Source organism: Muntiacus reevesi, chromosome 15 (assembly GCF_963930625.1).
Source record: "Muntiacus reevesi chromosome 15, mMunRee1.1, whole genome shotgun sequence".
Lineage (NCBI taxonomy): Eukaryota > Metazoa > Chordata > Mammalia > Artiodactyla > Cervidae > Muntiacus > Muntiacus reevesi.
The window spans coordinates 5,881,162-5,905,381 of record NC_089263.1 but is presented as its reverse complement, the minus strand read 5'-3'; the positions used below and the strand labels follow the sequence as shown (position 1 = coordinate 5,905,381).

Genomic DNA, 24,220 nt, shown 5'->3' with positions numbered 1-24,220 from the left:
CTAATAATTCATGGATGAGATATCCCCTGAGAGAATCCAAGAACAGGGGGGTGAGACTGAAGCTCCACAGAGACCAAGACAGACTGCATTAGAAGGGTAAGAGGAATAGCTACATGCCCTACGCATGACTGGCCCACAGGCAGGCACAGTATGAAGCCAAGGTTTTTCCTCCAAGCCTATTGTTCCTCTAGTGGGAAAAGAGAGCCAAGGGAAGACACCCAGTCCCATCAACATTGTGGGTTTCCCTCTGTGACCCCCTCCAGTCCCACCCCATGAGGGTTGTGGGGAATTCTGCAGGGCTTGACCTCTTGGAATCTGATTATGACAGAGAAGTGGGGAAAGTCCTGCTACAACCAGCACTCAGATCTTGGCAGACCAAGCTGCCACCTGCAGTGCCCGAGTAATGGTCCCAACTAGCAGCTTTGCTCGTCTGAAGAGCCTAGACAATGGTACAGGCTAACCATCAGCACGGTGCAGGTCTGCCTGATTCACGTCCTTAAAAGAAGAGCCTTGTCATCACTGGAGCCTGGTGAGTCACAGCCCAGTCTGCTACTCGGGGTCACTGCCATCCCACCTGCCCAGAAAGCCTGGGCAGAACCCCTGGAGGCTGCATAGCCCAATTACGCTTGAGCAGACAGTAAAAGTAGGCAGAGCAAAGGCAGTGGCGCCACTGTAAACTGGTTCAAATGGGAGAGACCACAAACAAAAGCCTTCTTGGGTCTGGAAGGCTCCCCAGCTCCACCCAGTCATGGAGCTACTTCATAGCCCCATCCACTGCTGAGTATAGTTCCTGGCCCCTTCCTGCAGAAAACCTGGCCAGGAACACCTGCAAGGCTATTTGGAGCTACTCTCCCTGTTGCATCCACACAGGGAAGCTAATTCATAGGCTATCAACTGTCTAGTAAGCCTGATCCGAGAATCCAGGCAACCATGAAGCCCATTTTATATTCTTGTAGGGAACCAACCCAGCATTGCTACCCAACTGTTCTCAGCCAGCAGCTCCACATGCCCCACCAGGCAGTGTCCTCACCCCCAAATAGACCTTGATGGTAAGCCTTACCTGCCCAAGAATGTTAGGGGCAGACAAGTCCAGAAACCCAAACTGAGCTGACTGATGGAGAACTATCTCTGCCAAATGGTACCTATAAAGTATGGAAGAGAAGACCAGTTATTCAAATGTGCACACACCCAGGTAAGGAATTGAAGTTCAGACACACACACACAAACCAGGTAAAGGTGACACCACCAAAGGAAACTAATAAAGCTCAAACTCAATAACTGACCCTAAAGAAATAAAGATTTATGGACTGTCAAAATAGTCAGAATAATCCTCTTAAGGAAGTTTAGTGAATCATAAGAACACAAAGACAGGCAACTAAACAAAATTAGAAAAAACAATGCATGAACAATACAAAAAGTTCAACAAAGAAAAAGAAACCAAAAATCTGAACTTAAATAGGAATACTGGAGTTGAAAAATACAATGAATTGAAGAATTCAAGAGAGTTTCAAAAGCAAGCTCAACTATGCAGAGGAAAGAATAAATGATCTAGGAGACAAGAAATTTGAAATTATCCATCAGGGAAGAAAAAAAAAGAGTGAAGAAGGGTGAAGAAAGGTAATGGGACTTATGAGACATAATCAGTGTGTGTGTATGTGTGTGTGTATATCTATATCTGGAATTCCCATCTGCTGGGAATTCCAGAAGGAGAAGAGAAAGGTACAGCAAGTATATTTAAAGAAATATGTCTAAAAATGTCTGAAATTTGAAGAGAGGAATGGACATCCAGATCAATGGGCCCAAAGGATCCCAAGTGTGTTTAACTCAAATATGATTTCATCAAGACATGTAATTAAACTGTCAAAAGTTAAAAGCAAAGAAAGAATTTTGAAATTAGCAAGAGAAAAGAGAGAAGTTATAGACAATGAAATCCCCATAAGTGAATTTCTCAAAAAAAATCTTGTCAGGCCAGAAATGATGCATTCAGAATATCAAAAGAAAAACCTTTCAGCCAAGAATTCTATACCCAGCTAAGCTGTTCCTGTCCTCCAGAAATAAAGGAGAGAAAAAGGCTCTCCCAAACAAAAACTGAGGGAGTTCATCACCACTAAACTTATCTTACAAGAAATGCTAAAGGAGTTCTCTGAGTGGAACTAAAAGGACACAAATTAATCCCTTTAAACAGGAAAGTAGCATAAAACTCACCAGTAATAGTAAATATATAGTCAAAGTTAGATTCTATAATATGGTAATGGCATGTAATTCACTTATACCTCTAGTTCAAAAGTGAAAAAATAAATGTTGTAAAAATAACCATAATTACAATAATCTGTTATTGGTTTACATAATATGAAAAAGTAACATTAACATCAATAATCTAAAATGCCAGAGGGAAAAGTAAAAGAGTAAATTTCAAAAACCATGTCAGTTTAAAAGTTATAATTTTAAGATATTTTATGTAAGCCTCATGATAATCACAAGAGGAAAATCTATAGTAGTCACACAAAAGGTGCTTCCCAGGTGGTGCAGTGGAAGGAATTCACCTGCCCATCCAGAAGACACCAAAGATGCAGGATCGATCCCTGGGTCGGGAAGAGCCCCCAGAGTAGGAAATGGCAACCCATTCCAGTATTCTTTCCTGGAGAATTCCATGGACAGAGGAGCCTGGTGGATTGCAGTCCAGGGTGTTGCAAAGAGTCAGACATGACTGAGTAACAGAGCGCGCGCGCACACACACACACACAGTCACACAAAAGAACATGATAAATAAGTCAAAGCAAAATGACACCAAAAGACATCAACACACACACACACACACACACACACACACACACACACACACGACAGAAAGCAGGATAAGAAGCAAGGAAAAATAGATGTACAAGATAGTCTGAAAGTTATTTATGAAATTATTAGTCCTTATTTATTAGTGCAAATACCTTAGTGGCTCAGATGGTAAAGAAACTACCTGCAGTGCAGGAGACTTGGGTTCAATTCCTGGGTCAGGAAGATCTCTTAGAGAAGGGAATGGCTAACCACTTCATAATACTCACTTCAGTATTATGCCTGGAGAATTTCATGGATAGAGAAGCCTGGCGGGCTACAGTCCATGGGGTCTTGAAAAGAGTTGGACACGACTGAGAAATTTTCACTTTCACTTTTCACCTGTCAGTAATTATTTGTTTGGTTGTTTTTAATCACTAATGCTTTTTTTAATAGTCCTATTTATTTATTTTTGGCTGTGCTAAGTCTTTGTTGCTGTGTGGGCTTTTCTCCAGTTGCAGTGAATGGGGGCTACTCTCTAGTTGTGGTGCACATACTTATCATTGTGGTGGCTTCTCTTGTTGCTGAACACAGGCTCTAGGGCATGCAGGCTTCATCAGTTGTGGTTCCTGGGCCCTAGAGCACAGGCTCAATAGTGCGGCACACCATATGTGGAATATTCCCAGATTAGGGATTGAACCCATGTCTCCTACATTGGGAAGTGGATTCTTTACCACTGATCAACCAGGGAAACCTAAATAATTACTTGAAACATAAATGGATTAAATTCTCTAATCAAAAGACAGAATGACTGAGTGGATAAAAAACAAGAAGTAATGATATACTGCCCACAAGAGAATCACTTTTGCCTTAGAGATACACATCGACTGATGTTGAAGGGATAGAAAAAGATTTTCCAAGTAAACACCCCCCCCCCCAAATGCAGGGGTAAACTAAAAATGTGAAAAAAGACAAGGAGGTTATTATCTAATAAGGGCTCAATCCATCAAGAAAATATAAAATTGTAAATATATATGCACCCAACATCAGAGCACCTAAACGTATAAAGCAAAATCTAAGATAGGTAAAAGCAGAAAGAACAGCAATGCAATAACAGCCAGGAACTTTAATACTTGAGTCAACAATGGATAGATCATTCAGACCCAGAATCAATAAGGAAACAGCACATTTGAATGATGATATAGATGGACCTAAGACATATACAGAACATATCTGACAACATCAGAACATATATACCTCTTAAGTACCCATGGAACCCTTTCTAGGAAAGCCATCTGTTAGGTCACAAAACAATCTTACCAAATTCAGTAAGACTGAAATCACACCAACAATTTTATCTGAATACAATGACATGAAACTAGAAATCAATTACAGAAAGAACATTGGAAAGTTCTTGATATATGAGAATTAAACAACACTCTCCTGAACAACCAATGGCACAAAGATGAAATTAAAAAAGAAGTAGAAAAGTTTCTCTTTTTAAAAATTTCTTTATTTTAAATTGAAGAATAATTGCTTTACAACATTGGTTTCATTTCTGTCATACCTCAACATGAATTAGCCATAGGTATACACATGTCCCCTCCTTCTTGAACCTCCCTCCCACCTCCCACCACTTCCCATCCCTCTAGGTTGTTACAGAACCATGATTTTAGTTTCTTTAGTCATACTGCAAACTTCCATTGGTTATTTTACATAAAGTAGTGTATATGCTTCCATGCTACTCTCTCCATTCATCTCACCCTCTCCTTCCTCCCTTTCCACCCATGTCTATAAGTCTGTTCCCTATGACTGCATCTCCATTGCTGCTCTGCAAATAGGTTCATCTGTACCATCTTTCTAGATTCCGTGTGTGTGTTAATATTTGTTTCCTTCTGACTTACTTTGCTCTGTATAATAGGTTCTAGGTTCATCCATCTCATTAGCACTGACTCAAATGTGTTCCTTTTTATGGCTGAGTAATACTCCATTGTATATATGTACCACGGCTTCTTTATCCATTCATCTGTCGATGGATATCTAGGTTGCTTCCATGTCCTAGGTATTATAAATAGTGCTGCAGTGAACATTGGGGTACATGTACGTTTTTCAATTTTGGTTTCCTCAGGTTATATCCCTAGAAGTGGTAGTGCTGGGTCATATGGTAGTTTTATTTTTAGTTTTTAAAGGAATCTCCATACTGTCTTCCATAGTAGCTGTATCAATTCACATTCCCACAAGCAGTACAAGATTTCTTTTTCTCCACATCCACTCCAGCACTAGTTGTTTGTGGATCTTTTGATGATGGTCATTTGGACCAGTGTGAGGCAATATCCTATTGTAGTTTTGATTTCCACTTCTCTAATAATGAGCAATGCTGAGCATCTTTTTATGTTTTTATTAGCCATCTGTCTGTTTTCTTTGTAGAAATGTCTGTTTAGATCTCTTCTCCATTTTTTTATTGGGTTGTTTTTCTGGTGTTGGGTTTATGAGTCCTTTGTATATTTTGGATATTAAACTTTGTCAGTTGTTTCATTTGCTATTATTTTCTCCCATTTTAAGTGATGTCATCTCATCTTGTTTATAGTTTCCTTTGCTTTGCAAAAGATAAGTTTAATTAGATCCCACTTGTTTATTTTTGCTTTTATTTCCGTTATTCTAGGAGGTGGGTCATAGAGGATCTTTCTATGATTATGTCACACAGTGTCCTAGCTACATTTTCTCCTAAGAGTTCTATGGCTTTTTTACCTTATATTTAGGTTTTTAATCCATTTTGATTTTATCTTTGTGTATGGTGTTAGGAAGTGTTCTAATATCATTCTTTTACACATAGTTGTCCAGTTCTCCCAGTAGCATTTATTGAAGAGACTATCTTTCCCCCATTATATATTCCTGCCTTCTCTGTCAAAGATAAGGTGCCCATAGATGTATGGGGTTATCACTGGGCTTTCTATCTTGTTCCATTCATCTATATTTCTGCTTTTGTGCCAGCACCATACTGTCTTGATTACTGGAGTTTGTAGTATAGTCTGAAGGCAGGTAAGTTGATTCCTACAGCTCCATTCTTCTTTCTCAAGATTGCTTTGGCTATTTGGGATCTTCTGTGTTTCCATATAAATTGTGAAATTTTTTGTTCTAGTTCTTTCAAAAATGCCTTTGGTAATGTGATAGGGATTGCTTTGAATCTATAGATTGCATGTGGTAGAATAGTCATTTTAACAATATTGATTCTTACAACCCAGGGGCATGTAATATCTGTTTATGTCACCTTTGATTTCTTTCATCAGTGTCTTGTAGTTTTCTGTATACACTCTTTTTGTCTCCTTCAGTTCAGTTTGGTCGCTCAGTTGTGTCCGACTCTTTCTGACCCCATGGACTGCAGCACACCAGGCTTCCCTGTCCATCACCAACTCCCAGGGCATGGTCAAACTCATGTCCATTGAGTCGGTGATGCCATCCAACCATCTCATCCTCTATCATCTGCTTCTCCTCCCACCTTTGTCTTTCCCAGCATCAGGGTCTTTTCCAATGAGTCAGTTCTTCACATCAGGTGGCCAAAGTATTGGAGTTTCAGCTTCAGTATCAGCCCTTCCAATGGATATTCAGGACTGATTTCCCTTATGATTGACTGGTTTGAACTCCTTGCAGTCCAAGGGACTCTCAAGAGTCTTTTCCAACACCACAGTTCAAAAGCATCAATTCTTTGGCACTCAACCTTCTTTATGGTCCAACTCTCACATGCTGATATGACTACTGAAAAAACCATAGCTTTGACTAGATGGACCTTGGTCAGCAAAGAAATGTCTCTGTTTTTTAACATGCTCTCTAGGTTGGTCATAGCTTTTCTTACAAGGAGCAAGCTTCTTTTAATTTCATGGCTGCAGTCACCATCCGCAGTGATTTTGGAGCCTCACAAAATAGTCTGTCAGTGGTTCCATTGTTTCCCCATTTATTTACCATGAAGTGATGGGACTGGATACCATCTTAGTTGTCTGAATTTTTTTTTTAATTTTAGTTGGAGGCTGATTTCTTTACAATACCATAGTGGTTTTTGCAATACATTGATATGAATCAACCATGGATGTACATGTGTTCCCCATCCTGAACCCCCCTCGACCTGAATGTTGAGTTTTAAGCCAACTTTTTCACTCTCTCCTTTCACTATCATCAAAAGGCTCTTTAGTTCTTCTTCACTTTCTGCCATAAGGGTGGTGTCATTTGCGTAAATGAGGTTATTGATATTTCTCCCCGCATTCGTGAGTCCAGCTTTGCTTCATTCAGCCAGGCATTTCACATAATGTACTCTGCATATAAGTTGAATAAACAGGGTGACAATAAGTGGGTGACATACTCTTTTCCCGATTTGGAATCAGTCTGTTGTTCTATGTCCAGTTCCAACTGTTGCTTCTTGACCTGCATACAGATTTAGCAGGAGGCACATAAGGTGGTGTGGTGTTCCCATCTCTTGAAGAATTTTCTGGTTTGTTGTGACCTACACAGTCAAAGGCTTTGGCACAGTCAATAAAGAAGAAGTAGATGTTTTTCTGGAACTCTCTTGCTTTTTCAATGATCCAATGGATGTTGACAATTTTATTTCTGGTTTCTCTGCCTTTTCTAAATCGAGCTTGAACATCCAGAAGTTCACAGTTCACATACTGTTGCAGCCTGGCTTGGAGAATTTTGAGCATTACTTTGCTAGTGTGTGTGATGAATGCAACTGTGTGGTAGTTTGAACAATCTTTGGCTTTACCTTTCTTTGGGATTAGAAAGAAAACTGACCTTTTCCAGTCCTGTGGCCACTGCTGAGTTTTCCAGATATGCTGGCATATTGAGTGCAGCACTTTAACAGCATCATCTTTTAGGGTTTGAAATAGCTCAACTGGAATTCCATCACCTCCACTAGCTTTGTTCATGGTGGTGTTTCCTAAGGTCCACTTAACTTCAGACTCTAGGGTGTCTGGCTCTAGATGAGTGATCACACCATCGTAGTTACCTGGGTCACAAAGATCTTTTTTGTACAGTTCTTCTGTGTATTCTTACCACCTCTTCTTAATATCTTCTGCTTCTGTAAGGTCCATACCGCTTCTGTTTACTGTGCCCATCTTTGCATGAAATGTTCCCTTGGTATCTCTAATTTTCTTGAAGAGATCTCTAGTCTTTCCCATTCTATTGTTAACCTCTATTTCTTTGCATTGATCACTGAGGAAGGCTTTCTTATCTCTCCTTGTTATTCTTTGGAACTCTGCATTCAAATGGGTATATCTTTCCTTTTCTCCTTTGCTTTTCGCTTCTCTTCTTTTCTCAGCTATTTGTAAGGCCTGCTCAGACAACCATTTTGCCTTTTCCTTTTCTTTTTCTTGAGGATGGTCTTGATCCCTACCTCCTGTACAATGTCACAAACCTCCACCCATAGTTCTTCAGGCACTCTGTCTATCAGATCTAATACCTTATCTATTTGTCACTTCCACTGTATAATTTTAAGGGATTTGATTTAGGTCATACCTGAATGGTCTGGGCTTCCTTGTGGCTCAGACGGTAAAGCGTCTGTCTGCAATGCGGGAGACCCGGGTTTGATCCTGGGTTGGGAAGATCCCCTGGAGAAGGAAATGGTAACCCACTCCAGTACTCTTGCCTGGAAAATCCCATGGACAGAGGAGCCTGGTAGGCTGCAGTCCGTGGAGTCGCAAACAGTCAGACACGACTGAGCGACTTTACTTACTTACTTGAATGGTCTAATGGTTATCCCTAGTTTCTTCAATTTAAGTCTGAATTTGGCAATAAGGAGTTCATGATCTGAGCCACAGTCAGCTCCTGGTCTTATTTTTGCTGACTGTACAGAGCTTCTCCATCTTTGGGTGCAAAGAATATAATCAATCTGATTTCAGTATTGACCATCTGGTGATGTCCATGTGTAGGGTCATCTCTTGTGTTGTTGGAAGAGGGTGCTCGCTATGAACATTGTGTTCTCTTGGCAAAACTCTGTTGACCTTTGCCCTACTTCATTTTGTACTCCAAGGCTCCAGGTACCTCTTTGCATTCCAGTCCCCTATGATGAAAAGCACATCTTTTTAGGGTATTAGTCCTAGAAGGTCTTGTAGGTCTTCATAGAACCATTTAACTTGCTCTTCAGCATTACTGGTTGGGGCATAGACTTGGATTACTGTTATATTGAATGGTTTGCCTTGGAAATGAACAGAGATCATCCTGTCATTTTTGAGAATGCACCCAAGAACTGCATTTCAGATTCTTTTTGACTATGAGGACTGCTCCATTTCTTTTAAGGGATTCTTGCCCACAGTAGTAGATATAATGGTCATCTGAGTTAAATTTGCCCATTCCAGTCCATTTTAATTCACTGATTCCTAAAATGTCCATGTTCACTCTTGTCATCTCCTGTTTGACCACTTCCAATTTACCTTGATTCATGAACCAAACATTCCAGGTTCCTATGTGATATTGTTCTTCACAATATCATCTTACATGTCTCCTTAGGTAAGTTTATTCCTAGATATTCTATTCTTTTTGTTGCAATGGGAAGTAGGATTGATTCCTTAATTTCTCTGATTTTTCATTTTTAGTGTATAGGAATGCAAACAATTTCTGTGTATTGATTTTGTATCTGCAACTCTACTAAATTTGCCAATTAGCTCTAGTAATTTTCTGATAGTATCTTTAGGGTTTTCTATGTACACTATCTGCAAATAGTGATCATTTGAATCTGTCATCTGCAAATAGTGAGAGTTTTACTTCTTTCTTTCCAATCTGGATTCCTTTTATTCTTTTTCTTCTCTGATTGCCATAGTTAGGATTTCCAAAATTACATTGAATAATGGTGAGTGGACACCCTTGTATTGTTTCTGATTTCAGAGAGAATGCTTTCAGTTTTTCACTGTTTAGAATAATGTTTGCTGTGAGTTTGTTGTATATGACCTTTATGATGTTAAGATAGGTTCCTTCTATGCCCATTTCTGAAGAGTTTTTTTTTTTTTAATCACAAATGGGGCTGAACTATGTCAAAAGCTTTTTCTGCATCTATTGAGATTATCATATGGTTATCTTTCAATTTGTTAACATGGTGTTATCACATTGACTGATTTGCATATATGGAAGAATTATTGCATTCCTGGGATAAATCTGACTTGATCATGGTATATGATCTTCCTTAACAGAAACAGAAAAGTTTCTTGATACAAACCAAAATGAAAACACAACATACCAAAATGTATGTGATGCAGAGAAAGCAGATAGATCTTAGAAGAGGAAAACTCATAGCAACAGAACCCTACATTAAGAAATAAGAAGATTTCAAATAAACCTCCTAACTTTACATCTCAAGGAACTAGAGAAAGAAGAATAAATTAAACTCAAAGTTAGTTGAAGAAAGGAAATAAAGATTAGAGGAGATTAAATGAAATAGAGACTAAAAAGATAAACTAAAAACTGGTTCTTTGAAAAGATAAACAAAATTGACAGATCTTTGGCTAGACTAGCCAAGGGAAAAAGAAAGAATCCAAATCAAAAAAATTACAAATGAAAGAAGAGACATTACAACTGGTTCAAAGATATATAAAGACTCCTTGGGGCTACTATGAACAACTATATGCTAACAAACTGGACAATCTAGAACAAATGGAAGAATTCTTAGAAACATATAACCTATAAAGGCTGAATCAGAAATAGAAAATCTGCAGACAAGTGAGGAGATTGCATTAGTAATAAAAAATTTCCCAACAGAGAAAAGCCCACAGCCAGACGGCTTCACTGGTGAATTTTACCAAACAGTTAAAGGAGAATTAATGCCAATCCTACTCAAACTATTCTCAAAAATCAAAGTGGGAAAACTCCCAAACTTACTTTACATGGCCAGCATTATCTATTCTAAAAAAGACACCATAAGAAAAAAAAATTACAGATCAGTATTCTTGACCCAAAAATTCTCAATAAAACTTCAACATTCTAAAATCCATAGCACATTAAAAGGATCATTTACTATGATTAAGTGATTTATTCCAGAGATGCAGAGATGTTCCAACATTTGCAAATAAATCAGTGTGATACATACATAACAGTGTGATACATAATCAGTGTGATACATAACAAAATGGATAAAAATTATGTGATCATCTCAATAGATGCTGAGAAAGACTCTGACAAAATAAAACATCTGTTCCTGATTTTTAAAAAACAACTCTTAACAAATTAAGTATAGAAGCAGCATATCTCAACATAACAAAGACCATAAATATGATAAGTCCACAGCTAGTATCATGATCAATGGTGAAAGGCTGAAAGTTTTTCCCATAAGATCAGGAACAAGACAAGGATGTCCACTCTCGAAACTTCTATTCAATATAGTTCTGGAAGTCCTACCCAGAGCAATAAGAAGTGGAATCAAAGGGGAAAAAAGTACCAGAAGAGGAAAAGAAGAAAAAATGTCAACATTTGCAGTTGACATGATATTACATATTCAAAATTCTAAAGTCTCTACCAAAAAGTTAGATTTAATTGACAAATTCAGTAAAGTTCCAGGATACAAAAGAATTTCTTTTGTACACACCAATAATGAATTATCTGAAAAAGAAATAAAATGATGCCACTTAAAAGCATCAAAAACAATGAAGTACTTATGAATAAATTTAACCAAAGAGACAAATATCTTTACAATGAAAACTACAAGATAAAGATGAAAGAAAATGAAGTAGATACAAATAAAGGGAACACTATCCTGTACCCATGGATTGGAAGATTTAACATTATTTAAAGCTATCTATGGATTCCTTTAGAGATTTCACTTAGAGCTGACCACCAGTTTGCTATTAAAAACCTGGGGTAACTCTTCCTTTGCTGGAGCAGCCATGAAGAGAAACCCCACATCCATGGTAAGGTAATACCAAGTAAGATGGTAGGCACTGAGAGAGGGCATCAGAGGGCAGACAGACTGAAACCACAATCACAGACAACTAGCCAATCTGATCACAGGACCACAGCCTTGTCTAACTCAATGAAACTAAGTCAAGCTGTGTGGGGTCACCCAAGACAGACGGGTCATGGTGGAGTGGTCTGACAGAATGTGGTCCACTGGAGAAGGGAATGTCAAACTACTTCAGTATTCTTGCCTTGAGAACCCCATGAACAGTATGAAAAGGCAAAAAGATAGAACACTGAAAGATGAACTCCCAAGGTCAGTAGGTGCCCAATATGCTACTGGAGATCAGTGGAGAAATAACTCCAGAAAGAATGAACAGATGGAGCCAAAGCAAAAACAATACCCAGTTGTGGATGGGACTGGTGATAGAAACAAGGTTTGATGCTGTAAAGAGCAATATTGCATAGGAACCTGAAATGTTAGGTCCATGAATCAAGAAAATTGGAAGTGGTCAAACAGGAGATGACAAGAGTGAACATTGACATTCTAGGAATCAGTGAACTAAGATGGACTGGAATGGGTGAATTTAACTCAGATGATCATTATATCTACTACTGTGGGTAGGAATCCCTTAGAAGAAATGGAGTAGCCATCATGGTCAACAAAAGAGTCCAAAATGCAGTACTTGGATACACTCTCAAAATCGACAGAATGATCTCTGCTCGCTTCCAAGGCAAACCATTCAATATCACGGTAATCCAAGTCTATGCCCCGACCAGTAACGTTTAAGAAGCTGAAGTTGAACAGCTCTATCAAGACCTTCTAGAACGAACACCCCCAAAAGATGTCCTTTTCATTATAGGGGACTGGAATGCAAAAATAGGAAGTCCAGAAACACCTGGAGTAACAGGCAAATTTGGCCTTGGAGTACGGAATGAAGCAGGGCTAAGAGTTCTGCCAAGAGAACACACTGGTCATAGCAAACACCCTCTTCCAACAAGAGAAGACTCTACACATGGCCATCACCAGATGGTCAATACTGAAATCAGATTGATTATATTCTTTCTACCCAAAGATGGAGAAGCTCTATACAGTCAGCAAAAACAAGACTGGGAGCTGACTGTGGCTCAGATCATGAACTCCATATTCCCAATTCAGACTGAAATTGAAGAAACTGGAGAAAACCACTAGACCATTCAGGTATGACCTAAATCAAATCCCTTATGACTATACAGTGGAAGTGAGAAATAGATTTAAGGGACTAGATCTGATAGAAAGAGTGCCTGAAGAACTATGGACGGAGATTCATGACATTGTACAGGAGACAGGAATCAAGACCATCCTCAAGAAAAAGAAATGCAAAAAAGCAAAATGGTTGTCTGAAGAGGCCTTACAAATAGCTGCAAAATGAAGGGAAGCAAAAACAAAGGAGAAAAGGAAAGATATACCCATTTGAATGCAGAGTTCCAAAGAATAGCCAGGAGAGATAAGAAAGCCTTCCTCAGCGATCAATGCAAAGAAATAAAGGAAAACAACAGAATGGGAACGACTAGAGATATCTTCAAGAAAGTTAGAGATACCAAGGGAATATTTTATGCAAAGCTGGGCTCAATAAAGGACAGAAATGGTAGGGCCGTAACAGAAGCAGAAGATACTAAGAAGAGGTGGCAAGAATACAAAGAACTGTACAAAAACGATCATCACGACCCAGATAATCACGATGGTGTGATCACTCACCTAGAGCCAGACATCCGGTAATGTGAAGTCAAGTGGGCCTTAGAAAGCATCACTACAAACAAAGCTAGTGGAGATGATGAGCTATTTCAAATCCTGAAAGAAGATGCTGTGAAAGTGCTATACTCAATATGCCAGCAAATTTGGAAAACTCAGCAGTGGCCATAGGATTGCAAAAGGTCAGTTTTCATTCCAATCCCAAAGAAAGGCAATGCCAAAGAATGCTCAAACTACTGCACAATTGCACTCATCTCACACACTAGTAAAGTAATGCTTAAAATTCTCCAAGCCAGTCTTCAGCAATACGTAAACTGTGAACTTCCAGATGTTCAAGCTGGTTTTAGAAAAGGCACAGGAACCAGAGATCAAATTACCAACATTCACTGGATCATCGAAAAAGCAAGAGAGTTCCAGAAAGAAAAACATCTACTTCTTCTTTATTGACTATGCCAAAGCCTTTGACTGTGTGGAGCACAATAAACTGTGGAAAATTCTGAAAGAGATGGGAATACCAGACCACCTGACCTGCCTCTTGAGAAATCTGTATGCAGGTCAGGAAGCAACAGTTAGAACTGACATGGAACAACAGACTGGTTCTCAATAGTAAAAGGAGTACATCAAGGTTGTATGTTGTCACCCTATTTATTTAACTTATATGCAGAGTACATCATGAGAAACGCTGGGATGGAAGAAGCACAAGGTGGAATCAAGATTGCTGGCAGAAATATCAATAACCTCAGATATGCAGATGACACTACCCTTATGGCAGAAAGTGAAGAACTAAAGAGCTTCTTGATGAAAGTGAAAGAGGAGAGTGAAAAGTTGGCTTAAAGCTCAACATTCAGAAAACTAAGATCATGGTATCCAGTCCCATCACTTCATGGCAAATAGATCAGGAAACAGTGGGAACGATGGCTGACTTTATTTTTCTGGGCTCTAAGATCACTGAAGATGGTGACTGCAGCCATGAAATTAAAAGATGCTTACTCCTTGGAAGGAAAGTTATGATCAACCTAGACAGCATATTAAAAAGCAGAGACATTACTTTGCCAACAAAGGTCCATCTAGTCAAGGCTATGGTTTTTCCAGTGGTCATGTATGGATGTGAGAGTTGGACTATAAGGAAAGCCGAGTGCAGAATAATTGATGTTTTTGAACTGTGGTGTTGGAGAAGACTCTTGAGAGTCCCTTGGACTGCAAGGAGATCCATCCTAAAGGAGATCAGTCCTGGGTGTTCATTGGAAGGACTGGTGCTGAAGCTAAAACTCCAATAGTTGGGCCACCTGATGCGAAGAGCTAACTCACTGGAAAAGCTGCTGATGCTGGGAAAGATTGAGGGCAGGAGGAGAAGGGGATGACAGAGGATGAGATGGTTGGATGGCATCACCAACTCAATGGACATGGGTTTGGGTGGACTCCAGGAGTTGGTGATGGACAGGGTGGCCTGGTGTGCTGCAACTCATGGGGTCACAAAGAGTCGGACATGACTGAGCGACTTAACTGAACTGATAGATTCAACACAATCTCTATCAAGATTCTAATGGCATTTTTTACAGAATTAGAGAAAAGTATACAGTACTAAAAATTATACAGAGCCACAAAAGACTCTGAAGAACCAAAGCAATCCTGAGAAAGAAAGAAGTACATAGTAGGCAGCATCACATTTTCTGATTACAAGCTGTGTAGCTATAGTTATCAAAACAGTATGGTAATGACATTCAAACAGACACACACCAATGGAACAGAATCAAGAGCCCAGAAATAAACCCATTCATATAGAATCAAGCCATATGTCACAAGGGAGCAAAGAGTAATCAATGGAGAAAAAAACAGTCTTTTTGACAATAGTGCTGGGGAAATTGAATATTCACATGCAAAGAATTAAAGTAGGTGCCTATCTTACACCACTCACTAAAATTAACTTGAAATGAATTAAAGACTTGATTCAAAGAATAGAAACCATAAAACTACTAGAAAATAACAGGCAGTAAGCTCCAAGACATCCAGTGTTTGCAAGTTTTTTGGAATATGACACTTAAAAGCACAAGCAACAACAACAACAAAAATTTTTAATGAGACTATATCAAAGTAAAAAGCTTCTGCACAGCAAAAGAAACCATTAAAAAAATGAAAGGATAACCTATGGAATGAGAGAAAAATATTTGTAAACCATGTATCTGATAAGGGATTAATATCTAAAATGTATAAAGAACTTGTAACTCAACAGCAAAAATAATAATAATAATAATTTATAATGGACAAAGAACCTGAATAGACATTTCTCCAATGAAGAGAGATATGAAAGGTCAACACATACATGAAAACCTATAAAAAAGACAGATAATAAATGCTGACAAGGTTGTGGAGAAAAGGGAACCCCTGTGTACTATTGGTAAGATTATAGATTGGTATAGACACTATAGAAAATAATATAGACATTCCTCAAAAATTAAAAAATGGAACTACAGCATGATCCAGCAATTCCACTTCTGGGGATATATCTGAGGAAAATAAAAACACTACGTCAAAGAGATATCTGCACCTCCATGTTCACAGCAGCATTCATTTACAATAGCCAAGACACGGAAACAACGTAAGTGTCCATTGAGGGATGAATGGATAAAGAAACTGTGATACATAAACATAAACTGAAATGTTTTTCAGCCATTAAAAAGATGGAAATCCTGCCATTTGGAAAACACAGATGGATCTTAACAGCATTATGTTAAGTGAAGTAAGTCAGAGAAAGACAAATACTGTATGACCTCACTTATACATGAAATCTTAAAAAAATGCAAAGAAAAAAACCCAAACTCATAGAAAAAGAGATTAGGTTTGTAGCTACCAAGGTAGACAGTGAGGTCAGGGAGGAAACTGGAAGACAAGGTCAAAAGGTATAAACTTCCAGTTTTAAGAGAAGTAAGTATTACAAAAGTAATAATGTACAACTTGATGACTATAGTTGACACCTGTTATATGGTATATACCAAAGTTGTGAAGGGAATAAATCCTGAGTTCTTATCACAAAAGGAAAAAACCATGTTTTTCTTTTTGTATCTACAGGAGACGATGGATGTTAACTAAACTTGTAATCATTTCACAACATATCTGTCAAATCATTATGCTATACATCTCAAACTCATATAGTCCTGTATGTCAATTACATCTCAATGAAACTGGGAAAAAACGTTAAAATCCCCTCTATGAGCCATTATCTTAGGGCCCATATTAGGCTCCCTCATTTAGGCATTCACAGAGGCAAAAAAAGAACTAAATTCCTGAGGAGGGGCTGTGTCATGGGCGTGACTGGGTAGACCGGCTTTGGGTGATCCTAAGGTGTCTGCTTCATCTTTGAATCCTTGCCTTCCCAGATGGGAATATCCTTTGTCTGATGACAGATTCCCTAGACTTCTGCAATATTAAGCACTACAGTTCAATCAAAAGGACTGGAGACTATCTAACAAGTCTAATTATTTCTTTACAACTTAACTCCCAAAACACACTACAAATGCAGTAAAACATACAGAAAGTGAGCTCCACGGTATCTCTTCTGTATACCCAAAACAATTTTAAAGCATGTCATGTGGCCAATCAGTGAGACTGAGTCTGTTAACACTTGTTCTTCACCTATTGGGGTAATTATGGGCACAAGCCGTGGGCAGGCCTCACCTCTTGGACACAGACAACTCCATTTTCTCCAGCATCATCCCACATCTTTTAACTCTGAATTACCAATTCCCAAATTAAAAGGGAAGAATCAATTTTCCTTCACAGAAGAAATTATTTTATTCCACTTGAAAAAAGTATACAGTTCTTTGCCTGGCAAAAGTCTTTTTCTCATGAGTCTGCATCCTGCCTTGTGAATTTAATGGTAACAAAATGTTAGAGAAACTTGTGGTCCTTGGGCACAGCACACAAACACTTGACTAGAAAGGCATTTATATGATCAAAACATTTCCTGTAGCAATGATTCACAAGTTCACTTTATCTTTAAGACCAGCTTGACTTTGAAGAAAACATTTAGTTTTAAGGTTTAAATTTGCTAATTGAACCCAGGGCAAAACAGTTTTTCACATAATTGAGAGGAGAAACTGAAAACCCATCTCAAGTACTCATCCACCACATTCCCCTTTTCTTACATGAGCTCTCTTAAATTGATCTCTAGGCTGAAAAGTGTCAAATGCCTTAAAGCTACCCAAAGCTCAGCATTTGTGCATCATGTTTTTCTCCCTGGAGGCAGACCTTTCCAAGGCTCAGCCATCCTGGCCAATTTCCACTCCTCCATGGGACCAAGGCTCCTACCCTCACCCCAGTCACCCTTACTACAACAATAAGGCCTCAGAGGCCATCCAGGCCCTCCACGAGCTTCCAAACTTAACACTGCTGTGGCCTCGTCAGAGAAGATGGGCAAACCTCAGGCCTCTCTTTTTATGGTCTTCCACAGCAAGGGTCACCTCTAGGCTCTACATTGTGTTCAGTATTTTAACATCATGAGCTACATTGTATTCACCCAAAGAAAGGTGACTGAGTCCTAATCCTGGTCTATGACTCTAGAAGTCCTAAGAACCCGGTCAAGGAAGCAGAGCAAGTACATCCATTCTCCCCGCACCACTCTGCCAGGAGCATACGGGGGCCAGCAGATGCTGGACTGGTGACTGCTCAGCCTTAGAAATGTCACGTGTTGGGACCTGGGTGATAAGGCACTCATCTTTCTCCCTATACCTACTTCACTCGACACAGATCAGAAACAGTTCCCTCCAAGGATGCTGACTTGGGGAATCCAGTTAGCAATCACCATGGAAAAGGTCCTCAGGTGAAACTGGGCCATGGCCTTCAAATGTCCTGGCCAGGAAGTGCCGGCTGCACCATGAAGAGCTTAAAATGTGCCTGTGTGTCAGATTAAGGAGCACTGAAATTATGAGGAACAGAACTGCTAACTACTCAATATTCAACAGTTTAGATCCAGGGCTTTCAAAATTCTAGACATGACATAAAAAAGCTATCTGGGTATATAAATTTGAAGCAGGGCTTGTTACAACTGTAATGTATCACACCCTGAAACAGGGCAGCACCTCATTATTGCACACTGTCTTTGCTGGAGAGATACAAAACATCATTTTTCAGAGCCAGTCAACCCACTCCAGTGTTCCTGCCTGGAGAATCCCAGGGACGGGGAAGCCTGGCGGGCTGCCGTCTATGGGGTCGCACAGAGTTGGACACAACTGAAGTGGCTTAGCAGCAGCAGCAGCATCCCTCCATAGTAGGTAGTGGACAAAGCAACACAGACAGACAAAGCTGACACCAGGGTCTCCCATATGCAGGTCCATCTGCCAAGGCCATTCATCTCCCTCCAAGCATGTCCAACTCGAGGGCCGACAGTGCTATTGTGAAGACACACAAGTCCAGTCCACTAAATGCCTTCAAGGAGCAGCATTTGCCATGTGTAAACGTCTCTCCTGTCGCTCTTCTCTGGATGTAAGAGGCTGAGAATGCTGATGTTTTGGCTCCCGCAGGCTTGGATGAGTCCACTCCCCATGATGAATGTGATTGAGAACATGATGGTGACTACTGAAATCTGTCCATATTTCACAGAAAAAAAAAAATGCAGCATGCTAAGATATGGACAACATCAGTGGAAGCCTAAGTGCTAAAGCTGGCCTGATTCCTCAGAAACAAGAGCTAGTTCCCCCCGTGGGTGGTCTGACTGAACTGGCTGTCTGAAGAGGGGAAGGTTGGCATTGGAATTGCTAATCTGGGGGCTTGCCCTGGAACTGCATTCCCTGCCATGGAGCCATTAGGGATAGCAGTTGCGTTCAAGATACTAGGGGTCTCACTAGTAGCTTGTATTTTAAAATAGACTAAATAAAACACTGGTAAAACAACTCCAATTAGAAGCATGATAAAAACAGCATTCCACCATTGAATCCCACAGTCTGCACCATTTGTCAGTGTCTTTGGAGGAGCAGGAAGCAGTGGCTGATTGGAGGTCTCTATGGAGTAACTTTCACTCAAAAAGATTTCTGACTGAACTGCATGTTCAATATTCTGATCAATGCCCTTAAAGAAATCCGTCAGTGAGCTAGATGAGGCACTGGCATTGACAGCTGCTCTGTCTGGGTCTGGCTGCTCCTCGAAGGTCACTCTGGTCTCTGAGGATGAGTTCAGGAGGGGTCTGAGTTCTTTGTGGGTCTCTGTTAGGATCCCGTGGTTTTTCACTGGAATCTTAATAGATTTTAAAGCATATAAGTCTTGTTCTCTGATGAAGTTGTTGACTTTCTTGATATCTGCAACCTAGGGAAGCCATAAAGACAAACATCACAAAATATGCAAAGCTGTTTAAAATTAATATCCAAAAAGTGGCACTTAAACTTCCTGGGTGATGGTCCACACCGACATCACTTAACAATCTGACGAACACTGGAAAACTGTTTAACTATACACAAAATTGAGTTCAGGATGAATAATGTTTTTTGGCTTTAACTCAGCCTTAATGTACAGTTTAATCATCAAATTTTTGTATAGACTTACAAATTTGAGCAATTCAAGATCAGTTTTGGAAAAGAATTTATTGTTTAAAGTGTGCCTTCAATAAAAAGCCTTAAGGTGAAACACTTCATGGTAAAAGAAGGCTGTAGCCCTTTCTGCATTTAACTTTTTAGGCAACAGTGCCCCTGTCTGGCTGACTTCTCTCCTGCATCGCAATGTAATTTGGCAGCTGCAGTAGATATCAGCATTCAGCAAACACAAAGCCTTAGCCAGCTCTACCGACACTAGGACCTAGTTCATCTGCAACAACTTCTTAAAAGGTGTGCTCTCATGATTCTACTATGTTTTCCTTTCCAGATGTACTGTATGGCCTATAAACTTATTTTTAAAATAAAAGCAATCTAGAGTTAATTCAGCTTGAGGCTTTCAGAACACTTTTTATAACTAGAAACATGCACAGAGTATGTATCAAGTTGGAAACTACAGACTGACACCTTCCATTTCAAAACTATGACTTGAGAAAGGAACGTGACCTGAGTTTTAAACACTCACAACAAAGTTTATGACAAAGTCATAACAAACTCCCCTCATACTCAAACTTTAAGATTTAAAAAGTGGGGGGAAATGTAAGTCAAAGATAAATCCTCCCTCAAGTGATTGTTTGAAAACTTACCAAAAGCGTCAGAGATAGATTCTAAGGTTTTAAATCCTAAGTCCATTTAAACTAGAATGTAAATATAGTCAACAGACTTCATCCAAATCAATCATCCTCGTTATTTTAATTATTTAGCAATTGCTTTTACCATTTAATTGTATTGGGGTACATCTTGTAACTTAAGGTACTTAAGATATTTTTGTCTTTGATACTAATAAACTAACATCAAATTTATTTACTTCAAATAGGAAAACTGATCACATACTAGATAAATTATATAGTTCTTTTGGATTTGTTAAACATTAGCATTCCAAGAAGCCCATTGTGTCTATTCAGGTCTTTGTAGGAAAGGATTCAATTTTTAGCCCTTGCTCTATAAACCATTTAGTATGCCTACAGAAGCTGATTTTAAGGATCAAATAAAAATCTCAGTACAATTTAGAGGCCATTATGAGTCCCAGGGGGCTTTCCAGGTGGCTCAGTGGTTAAGAATCTGCCTGCCAGTACAGGAGATGCAGGTTCGATTCCTGGGTCAGGAAGATCCCTGGAGTAGGAAATGGCAACCCACTCCAGTATTCTTGCCTGAAGAATCCCATGGACAGGGGAGGCTAGATGGCGACAGTCCACGGGGTCACAAAGAACTGGACATGACTTAATGACTGAGCAGTTTTGCGTGCGTCCCTGGAGACCAGTTTAATACCCTGGGAAACGACAGTCCCACACAACATGTTGAGTCATTTGATCCCTGTTAGATAAATGAGAGACCCTTCAAGGATAAAAGGATTTTTTAAACAAGTAGCTTATATAGCCTTGGAGAAAGCCATAGAAAATAGTAGCACAGTGCTAGCAAAATGAAATAGTTTGAATCTAGAAGAAAATGCAACAATTCAATAAATACCCTCCTACTTACTTTGCCATTGTTAATCACTCTGAATGCTAAAAACATAATTAAAGAGAGAAACAGGGTTATATAGATACACAGCATACAAAGGATAGATCATGCACTTCTGAAAGAGAGAAGGCAAAAATTTACCAATCAAATAAAATACAATTAGCAAGAAAGGTTTAAAAACAGAAAAGTAGCAAGAAAAAAAAAAAGCAAGCACACCAAAGAAATCTTGGATAAACTCTGCCTGGCATCTCTGACCCCATTATACATTAAATAAAATGTGCTCAAAAAAGAAAAAAAGGTTTCAGAATTTCAGTTTGGAAGGACAAGGAAGACCAAAAGGACTGTGCAGACAGGGAACTGTCCCATCACCTGAAATTCCTAATTCCCTCTCTCTCTGATGAACAGGTCATTCCACCTGCCTTCCATCTCTAGCTATATAGGAGTGTCCTTTACTCTAGAACAGGCTTCTCCCAACCACTTCTGGGGGTCAGGAAGAGGTAGGAAGGGTCCCCACCCTTCAGTGAGCACCTCTGTTCCTCTAAACACAGGGCCTAGGGGCAGGTGGCGCCTTCTCCTGTGGGGTTTCTTACTTTGCAGCCATACTGAAGAGCGAGCTTGTTGAGGTTGTCCCCCTGGGCCAGCTCCCGCTGCAGCAGCACCACGTCCCCTGCTCCTGACCGGTGAGGGTGGTGGGCACCCTTCTTCTGGGCCTCCTTGCCCCGGGGCCGCAGGGCCACTCGGTGGGACTCTTCCTCAGAGGAGTCCTCGGAGTCCTCAACACCATTCTCAAACATGTAAACGTGGCTGGTCGGAGTCTTACAGACCACAGCTGGGCCTTGGAAGGTCTTGGTTATCACCTCCTTCTGCCTCATTTCCTTAACTGAAAACCAAACCCCAAGGTTAATTCCACACAAGGCATATTCATTCCTCTGGGACTACACTGAAGATAAATGTCTTCTTGTTAGAGATGACTTCTTTCCCTAAAATAAATACCCAACATATACTCATGACATGTGTTGAGTATTTTGTGCACAAAAAATGTCAAAACGTATTTATGCTGCCTGAGATGAAGGGAGAGATAGGCAAGTAAATACAATTTTCCCTAAATACATATTTTCTTTTTTTGAGCAAAAAACAAGAATCCCCTTTCTTCTCCCTTTATTCCTCACCCATTGCTATGTTTTCCCAAAACCCACAGATGTGGAGAAATAACTTCCGTTTTTGGTCCTGGAGTAATAAAGCAGGAGCTGGGATCACTGACGAGAGGTAAGGACTGCTCCCAGCTTCCTTCTTTGCACTGAGCCTTAAACTCAGAACCTTTTACAAAAAAACTCTTGCTCAATACTTCAAGCATTCCAAAGTAGTTTTACTTAAGGTCAAGACTAAGAGCATTTGCTTAGAAGAATTATGAGACTAAATACTCTGATCTTGAAACGGTTTGAATTATGTAACAAGTGAGGCAAGTTAAGGGGAAGATTTCTGTCCAACTAAGGAATTCGTCCGGTTTCTCACAGTTCCCTTGGCCTTCAGAACCTTCCCAAGTCTGGTTTTTATTTTCACTTCCAGACAAGTGCAGAAGCCACAATACAGCCTTTTCGCTCTCCAAGTGGCGCGAATGTACTTCCAGAAATGAAATCTCAAAACCGGGAATGACAGCCTGAAACAATTGGCACTGGGGTTCTTGGGAGGCAGAGGGGTGCGGCCCCCCAGGAAGAGTGGGGCCGCGGAGCGACCCCTCCCTGGCCCTAGCCCCCTCCCCGCACTCCGGACCCCGCCGGCTCGCAAGAGGGAGGTAAGAGGCGGCTCTCCGGGTGTCCGAAGGTCACCCGCGGCGGCCCGGGCTCGAGCGGACCTTCCCGTCGGAGCTCAGCGCCTGCAAGAAGCCCCGGGGCCCCAGGGCCTCAGTTTCCCTCGGAGCTCCTTCCGCAAAAGGAATGGGGACCCCCAAACAGGAGCTAAGAAAAAGCCGGGAGCAGCCCGTACTCTGCTCAGACCGGCGGAGTCCCAACGTTCCACAAAGGCACGACCTCCGACCTCCACCCCAGAAACCTCCGGCCAGCCATCGACAGTTTAGGTCGCGGCACCTCCAACTGCAGGAGGGTGACCTCAGAGCCCCAGCAGTGGCGGCTGGACACCCAGACGACAGGCAGGGCGACGCCGCTGCCCCGAATTAAACCGTCGCCCCCCTCCAGTAGGCCCGGTACCTCAGCACCCGGGATCCTCCGAGACCCGCCGCCGCCACCACCGCCGCGCCTGCCGATTGGCTGCGGAAATCAGCTGGTGTCTGGGGGCGGGAACGGCGAGGTAGCCAATGAAATCAGTGATGGGCGGCTCCGGCGGTACGGAGAGGTCGGCACAGGACCTGCGAATCCCAGGCCAGGGGCGGGGCCGAGGCCGGCGGCGGGGCGGGGTCGAGGCCGGCGGCGGGGCGGGGCCGAGGCCGGCGGCGGGGCGGGGCCCAGGCGGAGCTCCTGGACAGAACCTCGCCACACCCGCCTTACTGCGGGTGCCGAGCTCCCTGGCTGGTCCTGGCTCCTGTCTCTCCTGGCTCCTGTCTCTCCTGGCTCTCCGCTGAGCCTCCGCGCTCTCATCCCCTGTCTGTCTGTGATATGTAACGACAGCTCGGGTACCTAGTAGAGGGTAACTGAGGCCTCCGGCCGAGAAGGAGCCCCAGGGCATCTGCGTGGGAGGGTGAGGGGTCTCCGCAGCCTGGGCCTTCTCTGGTCTGAACACAGGAGTTTGCTCCGCCGCGCCCCGCCCAAGAGGATAAAAAAGAAAAGTCCACCGGTGTAAGACAGTGAACCGCGCAAACAATGACCAAAGA

At 41.0% G+C, this 24,220-nt stretch overlaps 1 protein-coding gene across 3 annotated transcripts; it reads right to left on the bottom strand.

Moving 5' to 3' along the window:
* Positions 1–15,561: 15,561 nt before the first annotated feature.
* Positions 15,562–23,657, bottom strand: LYSMD4 (LysM domain containing 4). 3 transcript variants are annotated; one of them, XM_065906736.1, is made up of 3 exons: positions 23,380–23,590; positions 21,987–22,276; positions 15,562–19,654 (listed from the first exon to the last, which is right to left on the bottom strand). In XM_065906736.1, the coding sequence occupies exons 2-3, from the start codon at positions 22,266–22,268 to the stop codon at positions 19,043–19,045; spliced, it is 894 nt and encodes a 297-aa protein (XP_065762808.1). In that variant the 5' UTR covers positions 22,269–22,276; positions 23,380–23,590; the 3' UTR covers positions 15,562–19,042. The 3 variants fall into 3 exon arrangements, with proteins under 3 accessions (XP_065762808.1, XP_065762806.1, XP_065762807.1); XM_065906734.1 differs by lacking the exon at positions 23,380–23,590 and adding an exon at positions 23,601–23,657 and having other exon boundaries at positions 15,563–19,654; XM_065906735.1 differs by lacking the exon at positions 23,380–23,590 and adding an exon at positions 23,601–23,621 and having other exon boundaries at positions 15,563–19,654; positions 21,987–22,376.
* Between the last annotated feature and the right edge of the window lie 563 nt (positions 23,658–24,220).